The 20254-nt window shown below is 43.1% G+C and overlaps 1 protein-coding gene across 3 annotated transcripts; it reads right to left on the bottom strand.

Annotated features, from left to right (window-relative positions):
• Window positions 1–1308: 1308 nt before the first annotated feature.
• Window positions 1309–18782, bottom strand: RHEX (regulator of hemoglobinization and erythroid cell expansion). 3 transcript variants are annotated; one of them, XM_081223987.1, is made up of 6 exons: window positions 18679–18782; window positions 5451–5691; window positions 5119–5219; window positions 3923–4066; window positions 2558–2619; window positions 1309–2085 (listed from the first exon to the last, which is right to left on the bottom strand). In XM_081223987.1, the coding sequence occupies exons 2-6, from the start codon at window positions 5459–5461 to the stop codon at window positions 1885–1887; spliced, it is 519 nt and encodes a 172-aa protein (XP_081080113.1). In that variant the 5' UTR covers window positions 5462–5691; window positions 18679–18782; the 3' UTR covers window positions 1309–1884. The 3 variants fall into 3 exon arrangements, with proteins under 3 accessions (XP_081080113.1, XP_081080111.1, XP_081080112.1); XM_081223985.1 differs by lacking the exon at window positions 1309–2085 and having other exon boundaries at window positions 2290–2619; XM_081223986.1 differs by lacking the exon at window positions 1309–2085 and having other exon boundaries at window positions 2290–2619; window positions 5557–5691.
• Between the last annotated feature and the right edge of the window lie 1472 nt (window positions 18783–20254).

Here is a 20254-nt window from a genome sequence, read left to right as displayed (position 1 = left end):
GTACTTGGAAAACTATAAGACACTAATGAAAGCAATTGAAGATGACACAAACAGATGGAAAAATATACTGTGCTCATGGATTGAAAGAAATAATATTGTTAGGGACTTCACTGGGGGCACAGTGGTTAAGAATCCGCCTGCCAATACAGGGGACACGAGTTCGAGCCCTGGTCCAGGAAGACCCCGCATGCCACGGAGCAACTAAGCCTGTGCGCCACAACTACTGAAGCCCGTGCGCTTAGAGCCCATGCTCTGCAAGAAGAGAAGCCACCACAGTGAGAAGGCTGTGCACTGCAATGAAGAGTAGCCCCTGCTCGCTGCAACTAGAGAAAGCCCGCATGCAGTATCAAAGACCCAATGCAGCCAAAAATTAAATAAATAAATTTATTTAAAAAAAAAGAAATAATACTGTTAAAATGACCATACTACCCAAGGCAATCTACAGACTCATTGCCATCTCTATCAAAATACCAATGGCATTTGTCACAGAGCTAGAACAAATAATTCTAAAATTTGTATGGAAACACAAAAGACTCTGAATAGCCAAAACAATCTTGAGAAAGAAGATCAAACCTGGAAGTATCACACTCCCTGATTTCAAACTATAATACAAAGCTACAGTAATCAAAACAGTGTGGTACTGCCACAAAAGCAGACACATAGATCAATGGAACAGAATAGAACAGCGGTATTCAACCCTTTTGGAACAAAGGACCAGTTTCATGGAAGATAATTTTTCCATGGAAGACAATTTTTCCATGGACAGGGGTGGGAGGATGGTTCAGGCAGTAATAGGAGCAATGGGGGCAATGTTTGAGGCAGTAATGTGAGCAATGGTTCAGACAGTAATGCAAGCGACGGTTCAGGTGGTAATGCGAGCAATTTTTTTTTCATTTCGTATCTTAATTAGCTGTTGGGAAAAATAAGTTGTATATTTATCTAGTCACTGCTAACTGCATGTTATTAATTTTAAAACAGTTAATTCTCTAGCATATCGCAAACAATGACAAACTTATCCTCCTCTTCCATAGTTATAGCCTTATTTTTGTTAACTGTTTTACTGCATCGATTAGAATTTCTAGAGCAATGTTAGATAGTAAAGAAATGTCAGGCTTTTGGACATTCCTACTTTGTTCATGATTTAATAGGACTGCGTCTAGGACCTTACAGTTAAATATCATGCCATTAGCTGGTTTCAGATAAGCTGTTCTTAATCAAGTTAAGAAAGTGTTCTTTTACTACTAATTGGTAGTAAAAGTAAAAACAACAACAACCACAAACCAAGAATGGATATTGATTTTTATTGGATTGAATTTGGGAAGTTTTTTTGGAATAACAGATTGTGATGCTAGTTGGCATTTACTACTCTGTCATCTTTCTTTCCTAAGAACAGCAGATTCAAAGGTTAAGTAATGGTGAGCTTTCCAAATGCACTATTTAAAGTTCTGAGGGCAGAGCAGGATTACTCAGCAAGATACAATACTGATAAAGGAACAGCATGCAAGGTTAAGCCAAAGGAAAAGAGGAACCTGTGGTTGCTGTTTTATTTAAAAATTTTAAGGAAGTTGTTTATCACCAATAATTAAATAGTTCAGAGAGACATTTAATCATAAGACTGTCAAACAGAACTCTACTACAGTTGATTAAAATCTTTAAAAAATTTTTTATGGAGAGAGACTTCATCACTTTCTCTACTGACATGCACCAATGTTTTCATACTTAACCTGGAAGTTCTTCCTAATCTGAATATTCCTTGCTGACATACAGACATACTTTTTCTCCTATTTCCTTGTCAAAAAAAAAAAAAAAAACCAAACACTAGTCCCCCTACAAAATAAGTGCAAGAATTCATAAGGAACTACACCCCATTAAAAAGCCTAGAATTCACATGGCCACTTGGTTGTATTCCACTGGCTCAAAGGCACCAGGGTTCACAGAAGTCCAGAAACTGGGCTTGTGGCTTTTTGGTTTGACATTAACGTAATCTGTGGCTTCCTTTACGTTCTCATAGTCCAGGACAGAGTCATTTCTTCGTCCTTCAGGAGCTGAAAAGACCACTTGTGTGTAGTTCACATCCTTGGTGGCCTTAGGGGAAAAAAGCAAAGAAATTTGGTCAAGACTCCTACCATGTTTGGAGGAGGTACTCAACTCTCACTCAAAGAAGCTCGCCCTAGGCTGGATGGGAAAGAACCTGGGTCCCGGGTAACTGTGTCTGAGAGCAGGGCCAGGGCAATGAGGAAGATTGCTCCTTGTGCCTGTGGGAATGAATGGGTTTAAGGAAGAAAGACGTGGAGACTTAATCCAATTGAGGTCAGGACTCAGAGTGGACCTTGGTCAGTGATTGGGACATGGGGAGGAAGGGGTTTCCCGTTAGCACCTTCATTTTTATATGAAGGATGCTCTGTGCTGATACGGGCCTGGGAATGAAAGCCCAACCACCCTCACCTAAGGATGATGTAATGCCTCCAGAAGCACCTCCTTCCTTACTCCCATCTCTGGAGCCACGGTGACCCCAGACTGCATATGGAGGGCTTGGATCACTGGGAGTGTCCATTACCTGGTGGGTGGGAGGTGAGGTGTCCGAGCTGTTGGAGCTGTCTGAGGACGTGTCACTGTCATCTAGGGTGAAATAGAAACTGTTCTTCTAAGGAAAGCCAAAGGGTGTAAAGAGAGGATAAAGGCAATGGAAGAGAGAATGAGATGAAGACAGAGGCAGAGCCAGGAACTCAAAGAGGAGCAGGGAAGAGAGATACAGAGCCCCCCAAAGAGAAAAAAGGGATAGAACAGAGAAAGGGGGGAGCCTCCCAAAATAATCAGGAACATGTCCAAGAGTCCAGGCATTGCTGCTTTGTCCAGCTCCATCTAAAAGTAATACCAAGCCCACCAGGCTGGACTGTACTTGGGAAGGGCTATCTCCTGGAAGGGGAGTAGGTGGGACATGCTGAGCTGCTGTGGCCCAAGGCAAAGAGCTCTGGCCCCAGAAATCACAGGCATAGCTTCTAATCTAAACCTGTCACTAACGCCAGGCAGGTTACATTCCTTATTGTGCCCTGGTCTTGTCCCCTGTAGCACAGAGAGTTGGACAACGATCTCTGAGGTCCCTGCCAACCATAGAGTCTTTGATTCTGACCAGGTTTCAGGGAAGCATCAGGATCAGGGGTTGTGGCGAGGCCCATGCCTCTCCCCTTCCACTGAGACCGTGAGTTCATGCAAATGGCATCTTCTGATTCCCACATGCATTGAGGCCTTATCTTGGTGGCGAGGAAGCCTGACAACCAGATTTCTCCAACTGAAAAGATAAAATTTAGAAGGACGGAGCAAACTCAAATCAACCAAAAGATGAAGCAGTGGAAAGAGCAATCTCTGGTGAGTGACTCTCTTGCTGTGGAAGCGGCAGTTTCCACTGTGTGAATAGAGACCTGGTGGGTCTCCCAAGCTGAAAGAGAGAGAAAACGAGAACGTGATGTCCCTGTTGGTTCACTTGCCAGGAGGGGATATAGACATGAACCATAACCAAGACTCAGATTTATTAAAGTGCCCAGATTCCCATGGCTGGGGACAGACAGAGGCAGTTGAAATCTCGGCTCCACCACTAACGGGCACACAGAAGAAAAGATGCCATACTATCACAAAGACAGGAGCAGAGACAGCCCCCAGTCCTCCGTGGCAGCCGTTCACACATGACCAAAGCTAGAGAAGAATTTAGACCCACACAAACCCAACGCAATCTGCACCACTGGATAGGATGAGCAACCTTCTGAAAATGGGGGCCTGGCTTGGCCTGTACTGGGGAGGGTGTGAGGAAACCTCGGGCTAGTGGTTTGGGCAGGACAGACTAGGGCTGCTGCAGGGAGGCTCCCCGGGAGTCCAGACAGAGCAGAGTAAGCTTTGTGACAAATTCACCCCCCACCCCTGTACTCACTCGGGTAACGGGGCTTAGGCACAGGGGTGCTTTTCTCGGCCCGAGTCTCCCTTGTCTCCTTGGCAGCAGGTGGGCTGTAGTGGGCAGGGCTGGGCCTGGGGACCTGGAGCCTGGCCCTTTTCAGTATCTGCTCATTTTCCTTGGCTAGAGGAGACAGGGCAAGAGTCAAAAGTGAAAGTTCGCTAGGTCAGGCACATCCTACCTGTGAGCACAGCTCTCATTAGGGAAAATTGATCAGAGGGATCTCTTCAAACCTCAGCACTCCTCTGCTCAGAACTCTGCAATGCCCCTCGCCTCACTTGGAGTAAAATCCAAAGTCCCAGCCTGAAGGCCTTCTGGGCCTCACTCCTCCTTCTTCTCCCTGCCCCACCTCAGCTCCAGCCACCCGGTCCCTTTGCTTCTGCTATTATGAGCAAACTCTCCTGGCTTATGGCCTTTGTAGGTGTGGCTCACTTCCTCACTTCCCTCAGGTTTAGACTCAAGTGTCAGCATCTCAGGGATGCTGACCCCCATCCAATTTGTATCTCCTTGCCTTGCTTCATTTTTTTTCTACCTAGCACTTACCATAACCTAACACACATTTTACTTGTTTGTTGTCTGTGTTACCCATGGAATGTAAGGTCCATAAGGGCAGGGATTTTTATTTTGTTCCCTGTTGTATTGAATGAATGATTGACTAGAGTAGCTTAGACTTACACCATCTTGCCCAATCCCTTGTCTTAGCACAGCCAAAGCAGTTTTATTTTCCTTAATTGTAATGTCTTCCCTGGACCGAGCTTCCTACTTTCCACTGCAAATCAGCTCAGGAATTTAAGCGAATTTCTTAGTCTAACCATACCATTCGCCCTTCTGTTGTAATTCAAGGCCATTTCTTCACATTAAGTCCCTTGGCAGGGATGAAGGAAAATCACCAGGCTCAGGTTAAGTGAGCGCACCCTCATGAGCATCGCAGCAGCTTGTCTCTAGGCAGAAGCTTGTGTGGGTAATGGAAGGACTCTGAGCCATCATTCCCAACCGCAGATAGGTTGGGTCAGAGTGGGGATTACCAGCTTAGAGGTTGGCGGAGTGAAGGGGCATCTGGCCAGGGATTCCTCAAGTAGTGATATTCGGGGGTTCCAAAGGGGGCTCATCTTGCTGCAGGCTCGGGAGTGGTCCCTGAGGGGAACCAGGAGGGAAGAGGATGTTGAGCCAGTTACCCATGTGCCTGCTGAGCAGGTAGTTGACGGCTACGAGGAGGCAGGCCTGCAGTACCAGAGACACCACTGCGATCACTACTCCGTGCCAGACCTTCATTTCTCTGTTGGGAAATGAGAAAATCAGGTTAGAGGTTGCAGAGGTACCAAGACGGCTGCAAACCTATCCCTGCCCCAAGCCAGAGGCACCCTGTGGGTGTTGCTGTGTGTCTTGGGTCTCTTCCCTCTCAAATGGGAAGGCTTTAGGGGCCGGGGAGGGTGATGTGCACACTTGGAAGCTGGCTACATCCATCAGCCTGATGGGAACCTGAGCTGGCTCTTCCTGGGCCACTCACTCCGTCAGCATGACGAGTTCCTCGCAGGGCCGTCGCAGGTCACGAGAGAGTCTTGGGCTCTCTCAGGGGCAGCAGGAAGAGACGTGGAAGGAACCACTGGGGGTACCTTGTGTCCAGGCAGCACCAAGAGTGGGACTGCCCTGGAGACCCACGGAGGCGAGGCAGTGGGTCAGGACTCCTGGGCCGCCTTGGCTGCTAGAGAGCCGTTTGCTTTCCTCTCCCCAGATTCCAGTTTTTGAATCTACAAAATAGGCAGTAACAATATTAGCACCTGCCAACCGGTGGGTACTCGCTCGCTGCCAGCCACAGGGTTGAGCCCCCCGGCATACCCACCATTCTACCTGATTCGCACAATCCTGTGACCTGGATGTCACTACCCTCCTTTTATAAGGAGCAATGTGAGGTCTAGAGGACTGAGGGAGGAGTCTGAGGCTGTACATCCAGGCCTGGATTTGAGCCCTACATCCAAGCCTACACCCCCAACCATTCATCTCTGCTCCCGGAGCCTTACCTGCTGCTGGAAGCACAAAGGGGTCCAACAGGAGCAAACACACTGGGGGAGATTCTGTGAAGAAGCCCAATGTCACACACACACACATGCACACACATTCACCCACACCCTCCGTGCCTTCATTGGGCTTTAGGCCCAGGACTGTGGATGCTGTTCCACTCTTATGAGCATGTTTATTTTAAAAATTACCATATCAATTCCATCAACATGGTGCTGAAAAGGGATAAATTAGGAGTTTGGGATTAACAGATATGAATTACTATATATAAAATAGACAAACAACAAGGTCCTAGTGTATAACACAGGGAACTGTATTCAACATCCTGTAATAAACCATAATGGAAAAGAATATGAGAAAGAATATATATATATATTCTGAATCACTTTGTTGTGCACGAGAAACTAACACAACACTGTAAATCAACTACACTTCCATTAAAAAAATTTTTTTATTGTCAAAAAAAAAATGGTGCTGAATATGGAGTTTACTGCAAGAAAAAGCCAAGATGGTTTCAAAGCCTTTGAAATGATGTTTACTCAGCACAAGATGGGGCCGCAAGAAGGCCCATTGTCCTCCTGCAGATGGTAAACATTGAAAAGGCTTTTATTGCCCGTAAGGCTTATTTTCCCAGTCAGCATTTCCAAGTGATAAGGGCAGTGTGGAATGTCCTGACATTTCTGTTTCTGTGTGTGGTTCTCACACTGGGGCTATCCAAGATCAAACCTGGACCAACTTGGGAGAGAGGAGAGGCAGGAACTGGGGAGGGAGGCTGCCAGGGAAGCCCAATGTTCCATTATTTTAAAACCAATATCTTGGGCTTCCCTGGTCGCGCAGTGGTTAAGAATCCGCCTGCCAATGCAGGGGCCATGTGTTCAAGGCCTGGTCTGGGAAGATCCCACATGCCGCAGAGCAACTAAGCCCGAGTGCCACAACTAACTACTGAGCCTGCGCTCTAGGGCAAGCGAGCCACAACTGCTGAGCCCACGTGCCTAGAGCCCATGCTCCGCAACAAGAGAACCCACCGCAGTGAGAAGCCCGCGCACCGCAACGAAGAGTAGGCCCCACTCGCCGCAACCAGAGAAAAGCCCGCACGCAGCAACGAAGACCCAACGCGGCCAAAAGTAAATTAAAAAAAAACCAGTATCTTATTTTGTCTCTTTATACAAAACTATGTTGCCTATACTTCCTTCTATCATTTTAATATACTGTAAGCACCTTACTAGCCAAATGACACACAGTACCTGTGTCAATATATAGCATAAAAGTCAAACATCTCAATATGGATCTAAGTTCTGTTCCCTTCTAGGTGTGAATTATTGAACTTCTCAGTGTCTCAGTTTCTGTACCTGTAAAATGGGGACAATGATAGTATGTACCTCACAGAGTTCTTGTGTGGGCTTGGGGAGTTATGTTTATAAAGACCTAAATACAATGGCAGGCATGTGGGAAGCACTCAGTAATTATTAGGTATCATTCAACCCTAAAACACTGCACCAAGATGATGACTAGTGTTGAGCTATTAAAATCGGGTCTGTCTATTTTTGGAAACTTAGGCATTCATTTTGAGTACAGTTTGAAGATAAAATCTGGGCAGGATGAGGTATGAAAATGATGACAGATATCATTATTTAAGTGGCTAATGGCCCCCAACCGCAATGAGCAGGTTGTTCCTTAGGGCCTAATTGCAGATTGCTGATCAGACAGTCGGCAGAAACATCTGCTCATTTGTGCACAGACACACACACACACACACACACACACCAAACAACCGGGAAATGAGCAATTTGAAGTAACTATGTTCAGAAAAAATGCCTGGACCATGTGAGAGTTTCATATACTTCATTCCATCATCAAGATGGGACTGTCCTGCCCTGCCCTCTTTCAGGTTTGGATACCCAGCCTCACATTAATGCAGTGTCTTGCCAGCTGCCTCCAAACCACACATGAGCAGAGGACTAAGAACATTTCTTCCGTTTACTTCAGACCTGGTGGAAACCCTAAGCCTTCCAGTTAGGGCTGAATTCCATTTTCTTGTTTCCCCTTCTCCTGATAAAGGAGCTCTCTTGTGGCCTTTCTAGTAGGTACAGCATAACAAAAGAGGTGAAATAATAAAAACACAGCTTTTCCTGTCTGAGGCCTGCTTTCTTTGGTTAGATATATTCTGGAAAGAGTACACAACAGAAGATGACTTATGTGAAAATCATATGGATTAAAGTAATCCTAATCAATATTGCTAAGCTGACTTGATCAATCTTTCAAAATTAAGTAGCTTTAAAGGTTGTTTTTTTTTTTTTTTTTTTTTGCGGTACGCGGGCCTCTCACTGTTGTGGCCTCTCCCGTTGTGGAGTACAGGCTCCAGATGCGCAAGCAAGCTCAGCGGCCACGGCTCACGGGCCCAGCCGCTCCGTGGCATGTGGGATCTTCCTGGACCGGGGCACGAACCCGTGTCCCCTGCATCGTCAGGCAGACTCTCAACCACTGCGCCACCAGGGAAGCCCTAAAGGTATTTTTTATGAAGTGTTTAAAAAGATTTTTTGGCAGGCTTCATTAGCTTATTGTCTTTAAAGTGAAGAATTTGAGCTATAAGAGAACAAGACAGGGAGATGAGAGCCAGGCTCCTCCTCCTGGCTCTGTCACTTGCCAACTGTGTGACCTGGGACAGGTAGAAGTCCTTTCTAGGCCCAGCACTTGACAGTACTCCTAAGGCTCTTTCTAGCCCTCAGCATTCTGTTCTTTAAAGACTGGAGGAGGGGAAAGGGAAGCATAGTTGGATGGAAATGGAATATTTTGAAAGAAAAAAATACTTCTTTCCATTTTCTAATATCATCCAGCCTCCTTCATATTACTAGACTTTTTCTCACCTAATTGAATATGCAGTTTTGAAGAATCAAGAAAAGGAGGAAACATAAATACACCAAACTAATAATGAATATAACCACAGAAACAGAGAAGGTCAAAAATTGTGAGACTCCTGAGATTTTCTTTTTGTGAAATATCAATAAAATTATTGATTTCCTAGAAAAATATAATTAACAAAATGGATTCCATAAGGCACAGAAAACTTAAACAGACTAAAACCAAAGCAAAATAACAAGAAAGCAATTTGGGACCCAAGTTCAGTTCCCCTCTAGCTGCTAGGGGCAGAGAACTTGGAGTCAGACAGCTTAGGTTCACATCCCAGTTCATCCTCTGCATGAGTTGGGTCTAGTTATTTAACCTCTCAAAGCCTCTGTTTTCTTGCCTGTAAGATGAGAGCAATAATAACTAATTCTCAGGATTAGATAGATAAATATAAATGATACCTACTTCTGTGAATGAAATAAGATGCAGTATGAGAAGCAGTTTTCTAGCTTTTGTCACAAAGTAATAAGCATACTATAAATGGCAGCTATTATTATTTAGAAATTAAAAGCATTATAAAAACTATGTACTCAAAATTTGTGTCCAGATAGTTTTACAAATGAGTCATTTGAAATTTTTAAAGAACACAGGGCACAAAAAAAAAAAAAAAAGGAAAACTCTCCAGGCTCATCTCACTTATGAATACAGAGGTAAATACATAATATTATATCAAAAGTTACTCCAGGGGAATCAGGCTCCCTGACTTCAGACTATAATACAAAGCTACAGTAATCAAAACAGTATGCTACTGGCACAAAAACAGAAATATAGATCAGTGGAACAGGATAAAAAGTCCAGAGATAAACTCACACACCTATGGTCACCAGATCTATGACATAGGAGGCAAGAACATACATGGAGAAAAGACAGTCTCTTCAATAAGTAGTGCTGGGAAAACTGGACAGCCACGTGTAAAAGAATGAAATTAGAACACTCCCTAACACCATACACAAAAATAAACTCAAAATGGATTAAAGACCTAAATGTAAGGCCAGATACTATAAAACTCTTAGAGGAGAACATAGGCAGGACACACTTTGACATAAATCACAGCAAAATATATTTTAATCCACCTCCTAGAGTAATGAAAATAAAAACAAAAATAAACAAATGGGACCTAATTAAACTTAAAAGCTTTTGCATAACAAAGGAAACCATAAACAAAATGAGGGGCTTCCCTGGTGGTGCAGTGGTTGAGAGTCTGCCTGCCGATGCAGGGGACACGGGTTCATGCCCCGGTCCGGGAAGATCCCACATGCTGCGGAGTGGCTAGGCCCGTGAGCCATGGCCGCTGAGCCTGTGCATCCGGAGCCTGTGCTCCACAATGGGAGAGGCCACAACAGTGAGAGGCCCGCATAAGGCAAAAAAAAAAAAAAAAAAAAAATGAAAAGACAAACCTGAGAATGGAAGAAAATATTTGCAAGTGAAGCAACTGACAAAGGGTTAATCTACAAAATATACAAATAGCTCATGCAGCTCAATATCAAAAAAACAAACAACCCAATCAAAAAATGGGTGGAGGATCTAAATAGACATTTCTCCAAAGGAGACATACAGCTGGCCAAAAAGCACATGAAAACATCACTAATTATTAGAGAAATGCAAATCAAACTGCAATGAGGTATCACCTCACATGGGTCAGAATGGCCATCATCAAAAAATCTACAAACAATAAACACTGGAGAGGGTGTGGAAAAAGGGAACCCTTCTACACTGTTGGTGGGAATGTAAATTGGTACAGCCAATATGGAGAACAGTATGGTGGTTCCTTGAAAAACTAAAAATAGAACTACCATATCATCCAGCAGTCCCACTCCTGGGCATATACCCAGAAAAAACCATAATTCGAAAAGGTACACGCACCACAATGTTCATTGCAGCACTATTTACAATAGCCAGGACATGGAATCAACCTAAATGTCCATCAACAGGAATGGATAAAGAAGATGTGGTATATATACAATGGAATGTTACTCAGCCATAAAAAAGAATGAAATAATGCCATTCTCAGTAACACGGATGGACCTAGAGATTGTCATACTGAGTGAAGAAAGTCAGGCAGAGAAAGACAAATATCATACAATATCACTTATATGTGGAATCTAAAAAAACAAAAAGGTACAAATAAACTTATTTACAAAACAAATAGAGTCACAGATGTAGAAAACAAACTTATGGTTACTGGTGGGGAATGGGAGGGGGCGGGGAGGGATAAACTGGGAGATTGGGACTGACATATACACACTACTATATATAAAATAGATAACTAATAAGGACCTACTGTATAGCACAGGGAACTCTACTCAGTACTCTGTAATGACCTATGTGGGGAAAGAATCTAAAAAAGAGTGGATATATGTATATGTATAACTGTTTCATTTTGCTGTACAACTGAAACTAACACAACATTGTAAATCAACTATAGTCCAATAAAAGATTTTTTAAAAATTAAAAAAGTTACTCTAGGGATATACAGGAAATTAATTATTACAATAATTAAAAACTAACGTTGAGTATTTGCCATGTGGTTTATTTATCCTCTTGCTCTACAAGAACAGACATTATTGCCACTTCCTAGATGAGGACACCAAGGCTTGGAGAGGTTGACCAATTTGCCCTGGTCCCCCCACTGGAAGAGTCCAGTTTTTTTTTTTTTTTTTTTTTTAATTATTTATTTATTTATTTATTTATTTTATTTTTGTCACTGTTGGGTCTTCGTTTCTGTGCGAGGGCTTTCTCTAGTTGCAGCAAGCAGGGGCCACTCTTCATTGCAGTGTGTGGATCTCTCACTGTCGCGGCCTCTTGTGTTGCGGAGCACTGGCTCCAGACGTGCACGCTCAGTAGTTGTGGCTCACGGGCCTAGTTGCTCCGCGGCATGTGGGATCTTCCCAGACCACGGCTCGAACCTGTGTCCTCTGCATTGGCAGGCAGACTCTCAATCACTGTGCCACCAGGGAAGCCCCAAGAGTCAAGTTTTAAACTCAAGCCCATCTGACTCAAAAGTCTAACCCTCAATCATTACAAGGAGCTGCCTTTTATATACTATAAATACAACATGGATAAATCAAATATTTTAAATGAAGCTGGAAGTTTCTCCAACCTATAATAATAATACTGAATATTTATTGAGCATGTTCTCTGCGTACTTTCACATGTATTAATTCATCTGATTCTCACAACCACCTTAGGAGGTAGGTACTATTATTATTTCCATCTTACAGAGGACAAAACTCAGACACAGAGAAGTACGTTGGTCAAGATAATGAGAAGAGTTAATGAGGCTTTGTGTCCAGACAGGCTGGCGCTGGAGCCTCAGCCAGTAACTGATGCAATGGAGCAAGGAAAAGTCAAGTTTATTCTTATTTGCAAAAGATGTGATTTTATACCTAGAAATCCCAAAAGAATCAATTGAAAAACTAGTGAAATTAATGAGACTGCTCAGGAAAGTCTTGAGGGCATGATAAATACTCTAAAATTGCCAACCATTCTTTGCTGGTAATTATTGCCATTAATAGCAATAATATTGTTATTATTCTAGCAACAGCCAGTTAGAAAATGGAACTGGGGACAGGGGGAACCAGGAACCTTAGTAAACATTGCAACAGGTATATCTAAGAATAATTTTAATTATAAGAATTATTTTGAAGAAAATTGTAGAAATTCACTGAGAAATCTAAAAGACTTTTAAAAAGTCTTTGAAAGAAAGACATCTCATGGGTTTTATTTATTTTTTTTAATTAATTAATTTTTTTGCGGTATGTGGGCCTCTCACTGTTGTGGCCTCTCCCGCTGCGGAGCACAGGCTCCGGACGCACACGCCCAGCGGCCATGGCTCACGGGCCCAGCCGCTCCGTGGCATGTGGGATCTTCCCAGACCGGGGCACGAACCCGTGTCCCCTGCATCGGCAGGCGGACTCTCAACCACTGCGCCACCAGGGAAGCCCATCATGGGTTTTAGATTGGGAAGCTAAAAGACTAAATATAAATCACATTGAAATTGATTTATTGGTTCAATATAATTCCAATCAAAATTAGAATGAGAATGTTCTACACCTCAAAATTATTCAAAAATTTATCTGGGGAAAAAATAATAACAATCCAGAAGGGTTGAAACTTGTTTGAAAAGGAATTGTGACAAAGTGGGTTCCAGACATACCACTTTTTTAAAGTAGTGTAGGGCTTCCCTGGTGGCGCAGTGGTTGAGAGTCCGCCTGCCGATTCAGGGGACAAGGGTTCGTGCCCCGGTCCGGGAAGATCCCACATGCCGCAGAGCGACTGGGCCCGTGAGCCATGGCCGCTGAGCCTGCGCGTCCAGAGCCTGTGCTCCATAACGGGAGAGGCCCCAACAGTGAGAGGCCCGCGTACCGCAAAAAATAATAATAATAATAAATAATAAAAAAATAAAATAAAATAAAAGTAGTGTAGACTTGTAAAATATGACTACGTATAACACATATATTATAAAAGTGGTTCACGAAGCAGGGGGAGGAAAGGAAAGGGTTATTTAAGAAATTTTGCACACAGGATAATGAATTAGCTACCTATAGGGAAAAAGAAAGTATCTTCGATTCAGACATGATATAACAAAATAAATTCCAAAGGAATTAAGGAGGTAAATATTTTTAAATTGAGACATTAAAATTAGAAAGAAATAGGATCGGATATTCACATATTCAATAATATTTATTAAATCCCCAGATGAGAGAAAACTTTCTCACTTTACGTGCAACAGAAGAAATCACAAAGCAATACAAGAAAAATAGATTTGGGGCTTCCCTGGTGGCACAGTGGTTGAGAGTCCGCCTGCCGATGCAGGGGACGTGGGTTTGTGCCCCGGCCCGGGAGGAGCCCACATGCCGCGGAGCGGCTGGGCCAGTGAACCATGGCCGCTGAGCCTGTGCGTCCAGAGCCTGTGCTCCACAACGGGAGAGGCCACAACAGTGAGAGGCCCACGTACCACAAAAAAAAAAAAAAAAAAAAAAAAAAGAAGAAAAATAGATTTGGTTCTAAAATATTAAAACTTAATATGTTAAAATAAAATTTAAAGGCAAACAGACAAAAAAACTAGAGAAAGTACGTGCAACACAATTTTAAAAGATTTTACGTTTTGTTTTTACAAAAATTGTTAAGAAAAATCCTAGCACTCCCCAAATGATAAATTGGTAAAAGGCGAGGAACAGACAATTCAACAAACAATTTGGAATGAGATCAAAGCTGTTATTGCAAGGTAGTTCTACCCACTGTGGATTATAAAAGTGAAAAATAGGGGCCTCCCTGGTGGCGCGGTGGTTGAGAGTCCGCCTGCCGATGCAGGGGATACGGGTTCGTGCCCCGGTCTGGGAGGATCCCATATGCCGCGGAGCGGCTGGGCCCGTGAGCCATGGCCGCTGGGCCTGCGCATCCGGAGCCTGTGCTCCGCAACGGGAGAGGCCACAACAGTGAGAGGCCCGCATACCGCAAAAAGAAAAAAAAAAAAAAAAAAAAAAAAAAAAAAAGTGAAAAATAGAAAACAATCTGACTGAAAAACAAAGATTAAATAAATTAGGGCAAAGGTATAGGGTGGAATATTATACACTTAAAATTATGTTTAGGAAAAATTAATCTAGAGAAGGAGTCTTCTGTGAAAAAGTACAAGACAGTTATATTTAGCTTGTACTTTATCAGTATATATATATATATATATACATTATATATATATATACAGTATACAATATACAATACGATCACAACCCTGTAAAAAGTAGATATAAAAAGAATGAATATTTGTAAAGAAAAAAAAAAACTCTGGGTCATTAAAATTTTTTTGTCTATTAGTTTAATAACCCCCACACCTCAATTCACCTGATTCAGTTAATCAAATCCAGAATAATTCACTGATAATTATTTTGCATATCAAATATAAATTTTCTCATGAATATACATTTATGAAAATTAAATTAGGGAATCTATTTTCAAAAAGGGGAAATGGAAGAAAATATACCTAAATATTAACAAAACTAGGTACTGAAATGTTCTGGATGATTTTTTCCAATCAGGAAAATATTTTAAGAGTATGGAAACAAGCCTAGAATTTCTGAGTAGCTTAAATTAGCATGAGACCAAATTTATCTACATAAACATTTTATTTACATCTAAATTCTATCTCACCATATTAATATAACATTGAGATAATCAGCTAAAAGTCTGAATTTCAGTCAATCAAATATTTATTGAGTGGTCTATGTGTGTGGTCCTGGGTGAAATACCCTGATGGCCACGAAGAAGGAGAGAACGCTACCTGAACTTCCAAGAGCTCATGTTGTACCTGGAAAATCAAGACATTAATGTGTAAAAAAAATCAAAAAATTCAAGAGATGCCACAACAAAGCATGATGAATTGTCAGAAGGCGTGCTATCAATAGCACGTAATGTTTTAAAGGAAAAAGAGATCCCCATGCAACAGAATATTCAGAGAGGATTCACTGAGAGGGTATTATTCGAAGAACAGGTGATGGATGGGTGGAGAGTGGGGAGCACAGCACTCCAGCTAAAGGTGTCTGCCAACCCTGGCTGTAGGGGACAGTTTTAGTGGAATTAATTGTCTTCAACAAAGTTCACTATAGATTTGACCACATGGGAATAAGATGATATGGGAGAAATCTGAGTATGCTGCCAGGCAACCTCACAAGTAAGGGCAGGAAAATGGTGAGGAACAGGGACTTAGTGGCCAGGTGAACTGGGCTGGAGATTCCAACTCTGGCCTTCCTAGCTGTGACTTGCTTTCTCTTGTCAGGCCCCAGTGTTTTATGGGAAAAATGAGGACATCACCTGTTTCATTTTTTTAACTCACACATGTTTTGTGCTTACTCTGTGCTAGCATCATGCAAAACATTTTGCATAAATTATCTCATTTAAGCCTCAAAATAACAACCTTATGAGGTAGATAATATTGCTGTCCCCATTTTACATATGAGAAAACCAGGCTCTAATCCGCCATGCAGGAGAAAGAATTCAAACCCAGGCTGTTTGGAGCGAGAGCCTTCGCCACACTGCACATAGTATTTAAGAAGCTTAGTCGAGTGCCTGGCATATATAGGTGCACAACAGGGGTGATCCTCGGACCAGAACAGAACGTTCAACCCCAAATTGTCTTACCTATATAAATGCACCCATTTCCACAGGGGCTCACACGTGATTTTCAGGTGGGAGGTATAAGCAACCCAATAAACAAAGCTATATGGTCCTGGGAGGTCCTTGGTCCTAAACAGTCCCTGCTCCTATGACTGTCACCATGTCCACGCACCAGGAGACAGAGAAGGTCCAAGTACCTAGCTGTGAAAAGGGAGGAAATCGCGTCTGACAAACACCATGGAGAAGAGGACGACAGAGGGTTAGGGCGTCACCTCTGTCCTGGGTATCAGAGAAATTGTCTCTGAATTTCCTTCAACCCTGGTCACCATTGCAGGGGCCTCACCCCAGGCAGTTGGGACGCATCTGGACTATAAAATGAGAACCCGGATCAACATTCCAGCTTGGCAACTTTCTAAACTCAACCACCTTGGACACCTTGCTTCCTCTCTCTGAGTCTCAGTTTCCCTGTCTAGAAACTGAAAGGGGTGAGATAAATAGATGTAGTTCTGACATTTTGTTGTTGTAGAATTCCATGAGTCTAAAATGACATAAAGGATAAGACTCATATTAACCAGAAATAGCAACTTTGAATCTCAACCAGCTAAGCCACATCTCCAGTCACACGGAGTTATAGGTGCAGGCACAGCCAATTTTTAGGAGGAAAATAAGTCATCCAAAATTTCTAACTAGTAATTTGGTGGAAAGCATTTTTGCAAGAAAGTACTTGAGATGAATGCAACTTGGGGATTTGGGGGAAAGCATTTTTACAATTACTTGAGATGAATGAAACTTAGTACAGAGACTAAATCAGCAAGACAAAGAATTGCAAGCAACTTCAGGAGTCATTTTCCTAGTTCTGCTAAGCTCCAGGTAAACTGGAGGGGCCAACTAAATTTTATAGAATTGACCAACTAAATTTTAGAGAAACTAAACACCTTCTACAGATTATGCTCAGTCTGTGAGCGCTTTGGTGGCTGGGACCATGTCTAGTCCATACTTTAGCTCCACAATTCCTGGCACAATATTTAGAGACAACGTGTGGGGAAAAGCACTTTGTAACATTCTGTACTCATTGCAGTTCAATCAGTTTGCATATAATAAACACTGTTTAAGCTTGGTGGGGGGCACTTGATGTCCCTGAGTCTCAGTTTCCTCCTCTGTTAATTAGAAAGCCAAAGGCCTCCCTCACAGAATTTGCCAAGAGGGGTAAGTGAGACCATGGAACTTTCCAGCACTGTTCCTGCCTCACTACTGGGTCTCAGGGCCATGGGCATGTCTCCTGTAGAGTCCAGTAGGACCTCATGCTCAGAAGGGCCCCATGATGGGTTTAGTGCTCTGCTGTTGCCATCTTTAAATTCTTAATAATTTTTAAAAAGGGGTCCAAGATGTCCATTTGCACGGGGCCCTGCTGATTACGCAGCTGATCCTACTCAAGGCATTGTACTGAGTAGGGTTGCCGAAGCCCACACAAGGTCAGTGCACCGAATGGGAGCAGAGTCGGCCAATAACCAAGTCTTCCTTGAGTGCCTGGTCTACACTTCTGAGCTCCCAGGCTTCAGGGACAGTGGAGAGAAGCCTGCTCTAAGAACACTCTTCTGTGCTAAAGTATTCTAGAAGAGTTTTCTGTCACTGACTTCAGTCAAGTCACTCAACACCTTTGTGCCTCAGTTTCCTCAATCATAAAGAGAAGCTATGAACAGCACCTATATTTTCAGAGTTGTTGTGAGGATTAAATGAATTAATCTACGTGATGCTCTTAACAGTTCTTGGGACATAGTAAGCTCTATGTAAGAGTCAGCTATTATATTTTGCTGTTGTTGGTGGTGGCTTTTCCTTGCCCAGATGTTTGCCTGGCTTATTTTTTTTTTTTTTTTTCTTTTTTTTTTTTTTGCGGTATGCGGGCCTCTCACTGTTGTGGCCTCTCCCGTTGCGGAGCACAGGCTCCGGATGCGCAGGCCCAGAGGCCATGGCTCACGGGCCCAGCCGCTCCGCGGCATATGGGATCCTCCCAGACCGGGGCACGAACCCGTATCCCCTGCATCGGCAGGCGGACTCTCAACCACTGCGCCACCAGGGAGGCCCTGCCTGGCTTATTTTTGACAGCGTACTTTTTCTGATTCTCATTCATGACTGTTTTTAAACTGCCAGGCTGGTTCCCTTCCCTCCACACATCCCAGTTCTTTGTAGTTCAGAATGAATCTTAAGGGAAAAACTCCTGCAGGGAGATATTCTCTGGGATCTGGTTCCCAGTTGACTTTAAAAGAGTAAATAATTTATAGCTACTATTGATGGGGTACTGGGCACTAAATGTGTATTTTCTGTAATCCTCATAGCAACACTGAAAGGTGGCTGGTTTTATACCCATTTTACAGATGAGGAAACTGAGGATTACAAACATTTAGCAAAGTTCTTTGGATCTGGTTCTGTCTGCATCCAAAGTCTATTTACCTTCTAGCCGGAGCCCTGAAAGACACTGCTGCTATTGAAGACAGATCTCAGGTCTCAGGAGCAAGAGACTAATGTCCATAAAGTGCACACTGACAAATCTTAAGTTCACTCCAAGCCGATGGCAATTGAATTCCACACCCTGGCATCCTAGCACATAAACGGAGAACCCCCTCTGAAACTTCTACACATACATGTTCACAAACAGACACACACCCCTCAAACTAATTTAAAATCCTACATGCCCAAACAATACTTACCTCCAGGATCATGAGAAAGTTCTGATCCCAGCCTGTGTTTCAGCGATGTCCTGATGGAAACATCTCCCTCACCATCCTCCCAGCCCCACCCGGAAGCTTCTCAGTCACTGGAGGTCAGTCACCAATGTTTCATCATTTCCAACAGGGTGAGGGCATGCTGCTCAGAAGATAATAATCTAGCTCAGTTTTGTAGAGCGGGGTGAAGCAACAGACAACACCTCCTGTCTCTCTCGGCAGGGCTCTACCCTACTGCTCCATGCAGACAGTTTACGTCGATGGAGATTAGTAGTCTCTTTCCCTCCATGTGAACAAATGTTTAAATTCCACAAATATACACACAGCCCGGTAGAGCAGAAAGAGCCCTGGAGGAGAAGTCAAAAGGTCTGGGTTCAAGTTCCACCTCCTGCAGTAACTTGCCATATGAGCTCAGACAAATCACCTTCCCACCAGTGGACTCATGATCTTCCCTTATAAAATGAAGAAGTGGGTCTCTACGTATTAGCAAGTGTCCCTTCCAGCTTGCCTCATCTCCGAATCTGTGTGTGATGCGACCATAGATTATTATGAGTGTGTATATGGGACGTACGGCAACTGATGAGGATAATTTTTTAAGGACTCTTTTACCATTAAACATTGAATGAGGCCGACCTCAGATGGCTGTTGCAGTTTGTATGACAGTGCCAGGAAGGGAAGGAAGGTCAATTGCAGGCTTTTGGGGGGTGTCTCAGGCTAAACCCCCACATCCTAAATTTGGGAGTGAAGAAGAACATGAGGAGCATAAAATGATCCTGAAATAAAACAAAGAAAACAGAACTTTACAGGCCTCTGTGATGTCACCTCCCTGCTCGCAACAAGATATAACCAGTGTAGAATAATGGCTCCCAAGTCAGATATATCCAGGTTTGAAACCTGGCTGTACTACTTGGTAGCTGGTTGACTTGGGATAAGTTACTTAACCTCTCTGGTTCTCAGTCTTTCCATAGGTTAATAATAAATGTCTAATTTTTTAAAATCTCACAAGGCTTTTTAAAGTTAAATGATACAAATAAATAGGCAAAGCACTTAACAGAAGCTCCTTTCTCTGGTAAACAACAAATGGTAGCTATTTACATTTTTATTTTCTAAATTAAAGTTAGAAATCCACCCCTTGGGCTGAGTGCTGCTCAGTGTTTTCCGACCCACAATGTATTATCAGTTCACTGAGGAAATATGTCTATAGCTACAGTCTTCTTTCCTTTGCAGAGCTATGTCAAGAACAGGAAACGCCATCCTTACCCAAAGTTTAGGAATGCATGGGGATCCTGGAAGCTTTACAGAATGATTTCCTAACTGGGTTTTCGGCACCCTCCAGGTTCGTCCTTACACCGTCAACATACACCTCGCTGCTCCTGACTCTGCCAGAGTCTCTCAGTAATTAACTCTAGCTACAGTTAACCTATAGGAATCAAGCCAAGAATTTTGACCCAATACCTTGATTACCCTTTTACCTGAACCCGGGGTAGATATGGCAGCAGCCAGGGTTGTGTATCATTCACACTGCTCTCCTCTTCTGTGTAGACCACTCTTGGACTAGAAC

The sequence above is a fragment of the Mesoplodon bidens genome (assembly GCF_964165515.1).
Source record: "Mesoplodon bidens genome assembly, chromosome: 2".
Classification (NCBI taxonomy): domain Eukaryota; kingdom Metazoa; phylum Chordata; class Mammalia; order Artiodactyla; family Ziphiidae; genus Mesoplodon; species Mesoplodon bidens.
Note: the sequence above shows the minus strand (reverse complement) of the source record. Positions and strands in the feature narration are given on the sequence as shown.

Excerpts from the sequence above, each read along its gene's own strand:
- RHEX (XM_081223985.1), bottom strand. Across the intron at positions 4,067-5,118 it reads CCTGCTCAGCAGGCACATGG|CCAAGGAAAATGAGCAGATA; the intron begins GTAACTGGCTCA and ends TGTCTCCTCTAG. Across the intron at positions 2,620-3,922 it reads GCCTAAGCCCCGTTACCCGA|ATGACAGTGACACGTCCTCA; the intron begins GTGAGTACAGGG and ends ATTTCACCCTAG.